Source organism: Gopherus flavomarginatus, chromosome 25 (assembly GCF_025201925.1).
Source record: "Gopherus flavomarginatus isolate rGopFla2 chromosome 25, rGopFla2.mat.asm, whole genome shotgun sequence".
Classification (NCBI taxonomy): Eukaryota; Metazoa; Chordata; order Testudines; family Testudinidae; genus Gopherus; species Gopherus flavomarginatus.
Genome location: NC_066641.1, coordinates 9,342,175 through 9,348,174, shown reverse-complemented (window position 1 = coordinate 9,348,174; position 6,000 = coordinate 9,342,175). Strand labels below are relative to the sequence as shown.

At 40.1% G+C, this 6,000-nt stretch overlaps 1 protein-coding gene across 1 annotated transcript in view; it reads right to left on the bottom strand.

Moving 5' to 3' along the window:
* Positions 1 to 395: 395 nt before the first annotated feature.
* Positions 396 to 6,000, bottom strand: part of ZNF652 (zinc finger protein 652) — a 40,704-nt gene continuing 35,099 nt past the window's right edge. Inside the window, exons 3-6 of the mRNA XM_050935182.1 lie at positions 5,401 to 5,548; positions 4,993 to 5,108; positions 3,800 to 3,944; positions 396 to 3,337 (exon numbers count right to left, since the gene is read on the bottom strand). Coding sequence (XP_050791139.1) covers positions 2,826 to 3,337; positions 3,800 to 3,944; positions 4,993 to 5,108; positions 5,401 to 5,548 — 921 coding nt within the window. The 3' untranslated portion in view covers positions 396 to 2,825. The remainder of the gene's footprint in view (positions 3,338 to 3,799; positions 3,945 to 4,992; positions 5,109 to 5,400; positions 5,549 to 6,000) is intronic.

Sequence of the window (6,000 nt, the reverse complement as noted above, 5' to 3'; positions counted from 1 at the left end):
CTGTAAATGGGGCTCGTGTTAATATAATTTAGGGCACATGCCATGTTAAACATATGCTAGTAGCCATGGCAAATCTTTCCTCTGAATTTTCACTTACCCTCTGGTACTGCAGTTTGTAGTTTTATGGTACAATAATATTGCAGCACTTTTAGACAAGCATGTCAGATTCCATTTTAAGTTTTCCCCAAATGATTACAGAGAATTTGTCTCCAATCATTTTGTACTATGACATTCTATTAAACATATGACTATTAAGTTAATTTTTCCTAGCCCAATTTTACTTTCTTCTGCAAAATGGTAGAAGTTTCTGTATCTCAGAGGCAAAAATCAGCTGAAATCCAAGATGTACAAGTACTGTGTACTATAGAAGAGAAAAACTGTGTCAGATTCTAGAATTTTGAATAGCAGCCTAATACTGTAAATTTATTGAGAAGAAAATCATTTTGCAAAACTGGATTACAATTCAATTCATTTACCAAGATTTTGTTTTAGCATTTAAAAATCATTTTAATAACAGGCCTGACCATAAAATCATGGCACAACAGAAACGTAGGTTGTAAATGTGACATGGAATGCATAGAACTTTCCTGGGCGGACCAGCCACAGTAAATACAACAGTCATAATCATGAGTGTAAATTCACCTTCATAACTGGCTTTATCACCTATGAGATAAAGGATGTATATAAATATTATAGAGAAACATTAAAAAACCCACATTCTTTTATTCTTCAGAAATGGGGCAGGGGAGGGAGGTGTGTGTATTTTCAGTTTGGTCAAAAATGAGTAAGTTGGGCCAAAAGGGCTTAATTCCTGTTCCTAAAATTTCCTATGAAAAAAGAAAGCATTGATGATTAGATGGCAGAAACTTTGTAAAATATCTTCCAAGGAGTTAATTCCCAAAAGACAATGTGGTGTTTCAAAAAAACAGTGAACAGCAGCATTAAACTTGAAGAAATAATGCTAGGAAGAATTCCCACCATTTCTGCTACTTTGACGATATCTATCAGCCACAAAAGCCCAGTTCATTAACTAAAACGGCAATCTGTCTACTGGGGTCTTTGGAGATGGAGTTTGGGTGGGATTCAATTGACAAAGCAGCACAAAATAGTAGGAAACATTTTTGAAACTTACAGTACAATGGCTCTCAGCCTATGTCTCTTCATTGAGGGTGGCAACAATTACCTAGATTGCATAATGCTGCTATATTCAATGTCATTTAAACAAAAATACAAACCTGAAAAAATAAACCACTCACTGATTAAAACAGATACATTTGGCCTTCCAGCCCACCACCTCTGCACCAAACTTGCCATTTACCACTCACTCAGTGCCTCACAAGATTATGAAACAGTGACTTGTCTAAATTCAAAGGTTTCCACCTATAACTGTCAAACCTAGATTTGTCCCAAAAATGGGACTATGAACCCCTCAATATCATCCCATGTCATCTGAATGTGTCATGGCTATGGGACAGAGCTTCATACTGTGGATACATACTGCATTTTCTCAGCAATGTGTCTACTTAAACCCCATTTTCCCATTCAAATTTCTCCTCTTCTCATTCTTACAATCAACCAAAACACCACATTTGTGAAACTAACTTAATTCTCCTCTCCTAAGTCCAGGAATTTTAAAAAAAGCAATCTGAATGAGCAGCATTTGATATGATCCCCTGATTAAAATCATACCATAAACAAACATTAAAACCAGGCCTTTCTATATAAAAGAAGATATGTTTGGCTGACTTGAGATAGTTTATTTCCCTCTCCTAAGTCAGATCTCTCACTCACCTGTGACTTCATAACTCGAGCTGTTGAGTCTCTTCACCCCACAGATGTATCCCTTTCTAACCCATTCCACACTTCCATCCAACTGAACTAAGTGAAACCTGTAGAGCAGGAGTGTGGTATCTCAATGTCTTTGTTCAATAAGCCTAAGAGACACTGTGGAAGGGGAAAGGTAAGGTTTAAAAACTACTAAATAAATTACATAAAAGTTCTGAAATCAATACCACTTCTGAGGCAGCCTTGCCAGAGACCTCTTGGGTCTCTCTCTTCTCTGAAGCACCTTTTGAGTTGTATGGATGTAAGAATAACTAACTATAGAAGCTCTTTGCATCTTTTTAGAATCACATTTTGATGATTATAAAATTTTATCTATTATACAACATAGGTCCAGCTACACTGAAAAAATTACACCGCTTATTGAAATACATTTCATTTTAGAAACAGACTACTAAATAGGTCTATACAAAAAACTCTAAAATAATTTCTGTAGTAAAATAAAGAGTGCATTAGGAGAGCTACACAAACAAATTTTTTTGTCTTTCTCTATAATGCTTGATATACTGTGATACGTGGCTGGCTCACTCCGTAGCCAGCACCAAAAGCTGAAAAGAATTCATTACGATACACAGTGATACAATTAATGCTCTGTATTAATCTCACAGCCTTTCCGATTAGTACAAAGGAAACCAGGCCTATCCCCTCTTTGAGGAGAAGTCCAGGATATAAAAGCAAGCATACCTCATCAGCTGATATGAAATTATAAAATTCCACAAGTCTCAGTATTTGAAATTTATAAGAGTCATCAGAAGAACACAAGCAAACTGGGTTTCAGTCCCTTTGGTTCCCCTGGTTCAAATGATCACTGCTGATCCAATGGAATTTTCTTGTTCGTTAACTGATTCATGAGTGTACCAGGACCTTCCAAGTGGGGACAAAGTGGATTGAAAGATCTTCACTAGCTCTCCCTCTGCAATTTCCAGGAGGGCACGTTTCCATGTGCGTAAAAGAGGAAAAAGAGCTGGCAGGAGGAAAAGGTGTTAGTGGTGTTGTGCTGAAATGTTTTTTTCTGCCAGGTGTCGCAGAAAGTTGTCCTCACTCTGGCCTCTATGATTTAAAGGCTCACTCTTAAAAAGGGCTGGAGGTGGGGGTAAATGAGGGACTGGGGGGACCGGGAGATGGTGTGGATGGTGTGGGTGAGGGTGGAGATGAAGGTGTGAATACGGATGGGGGATGGGACGCGGAGGGAGCGTGTTTACTGGGTTCAGGTTGATGGGTGGAGTTGGGGTGGTGGGTGTGTTTGCTACAGAAAGGACTGCAGTAGCAGAAGTTGTGGAAAGTGGGATCTGAACAACAGGTGGCACATTAACGGGGCTTGTGACCCGGAAGCACTTCTCCTTGTGTGCCTTGAGCATGTTGGAAAAGCGAAATCGCTGGCCACACACATCACATGGGTAAGGCTTCTCCCCTGTGTGAGTTCTGCGGTGTCTCTTCATGTTTGGGCGGCTGGTGAAGCTTTTGCCACAGATTTCACAGATAAAAGGCTTCTCTCCTATAAGATAAACACAGCAGCCAGTTAGGCTGAAAGCTTCTGCTAACATAATTTACTTCAGCTATAAGCGGTCAATGAGCTGTATATTCCACAGACTGCACTCTTTCCTACTTATGGCCAAAATAAAAACACAACCAACACTGCTTTCCCAAAAAAGCCCTGAATCTTCGTGAGCTCCTCTCCCAGCTTCATAGTCTGGTGCCTGAGGAGAATTCTAAAAATGCTGGGTAATGGGCTTCTTCAAACCACAGTAACATGAAGAGAAACATGCACAACCACTCATTTTTGCAATTGAAATACAGTATACAGGACAGTGGGAGAGGAGGTTAGGTGTCATAAGTTACTGGATGGATATGGGTTGAATCTGATTTCAGGCATAAGTTTGGTGGGACTGATGCACATGGAAGAGTTGGCATGTTAATGCCCTGGAGGTGTGTGCACTTTTCTTATATATGTTCTTACCAGTGTGTGTTTTCATGTGCTCATCGAAGTACTGTTTCATGTTGAAGTCTTTGCCACACCACTGGCACATGAACTGTTTGTGCCCAATGTGGATGCTCATGTGGGAACGCAGCTGGTACTTGTACTGAAACCTTTCATCACAGTTCTGCAACAGACACAGACCTTGACTTTCAGTCATCTCTGGTAAGGAAGCAACGAAGTTGCAGAAGGGTATTCTACTGCTGCATATATAGAAATCCAGAAGACCACCCCAAAGCAGTACACAGGTAGACCCCTCATGCACAAAGAAAACATACAATCTAGAGATGATTTAACAACAACAGGCCATCCAGTTAAAAATGCACATATGAAATACACACTATTGATACCCACACTGTGTGTGTGTGGGGAGGAAGGATCCATTATTAGGAGAATTATCTTGTGTACCCAGGAGGTACAGCATTAAAGAGATTTATGAAAACTCAGGGCTTTGAAACTGCTCATCAGATACCTAATGGCCACAAGTAATATGAAAAATGGCTCTCCATTTCACTCACTAACAGGGTGTTTCATTAGAAAGCCCAATGTATTCCTTGCACTGCTGAAGAGGGAAAACAATGAGCTCTTCCACCAGCACTTTCTCTGGATTCTGTTGAGTCCTATTGTAGTTTGGCATGTAGGTTTCTGGTAAATTTAGAACTACACCTTCCTCCCCACAAGCTAAGGCAGAAAGAGATGCTTTGTTTCTTCATCCTCCCTAACACTGATGAAAGCGATGGCAAGCTTTGTTTTCCTCCATTTTTCCTGAAGATGCTAAGAGAGATCTGGATAATTGGTCTAAAGGTTTCTTCCTACCCTCCTTCATTCCTGATTTTGGAAAGAAAGGGAGAGCTTCTTACCCTCTTTACCCTCTCACTCTCAAAACCAATACCATTTTTCTGCCCCCGTAGTATTCCCAGCAAAGGAAAATGACACACAGTAATTGGCTACTTCCACTGCAGCACTGAACCAAACCAGATTCTTGACAGTTTTGCATTACTTCTACCTGCATTTATGCTCTGCTCTCCCCAGAGAGTACATTTTTTCCCATGCCTTAATACAACTGCACCTCATTGCATAGATAAGACATTTTCACATTTGTAGCTTCACATTGGTGGGTACTAGATGCATATGCCTCATACCATGTCAACACTTAATTAAAGTGGCTGCCTCACCTCACATCTGAAAGGTTTCTCTCCAGAATGCTGAAGGGAATGCACTTTGAGCGACATACTGCGTTTGAACGATTTTCCACAGGTTTCACATGTAAATGGCATATCCTTTGTATGTGCTGCAACATATATATTACATTATGTAGAAAAGGTTACTAAAAATGCAAAAACAAATATTACTTCACTCAAAATCTCTCATTCTGGAGTCCTGAGGAGAAAGACTGATACTATAGAGGTGAATACTATCTGGTGTTCCCAGTACTATGAATGTACATTTTTAGTTTCCCTCTACTAACAGATTAAGCTAAGGAAGTCAGGCTACTTGCGTTATAGATTAGATATTAAAAACAGTTAAGGACCAGGACGACAACAAGGTATCAGGCTCAGCAAACATAAGCAGCAAGAACTCACCAACCATGTGCTTCCGCACATGGGCCATTGTGTAGAACTTTTTTTCGCAGATCTCACAAGAGAACTTTTTTTCTGCATATCCATGAACAATCTTGATGTGTTCGTGGAGAGACCAGAGCTTCTTGAACGATTTCTTACAGGAAACACACTGAATGAATGGGACAAACAAGGAAGCTTAATTCACAAAGAGTTTTAAAGCCACAAGTCAGCAGAGATAAGGCACATATCATGCTCAAGGAAGAATGTCCCCAAAACAAGGTAGTAGTCAGAATCCCAACATGTACTTCACTGTTTTTAAGAATCTGGTAAAAGTAGACACACTTACAAGGAATACAAACCAAAGAATAGTGGAATGAGGGAACAGAAGTTAACTCACTTGCAGTTTGGTGCCATCTGCTGACATCTCAAGAGCAGTGCAGCGACTACACTACAGTATCCTGTTTCCAAAACCCAGTGGTGGTATCTATAGGGTCAGTTCAAGTTAGGTTGGACTGTCCAGACAGATTCTAGTATTGGGAGGAGAGGTCTAGAATGTCCATATCAGTGTTCTTGTTCAGGGCCAAAAAACAAGAAAACTTGCAGGCTGTGCATAACTCTTGG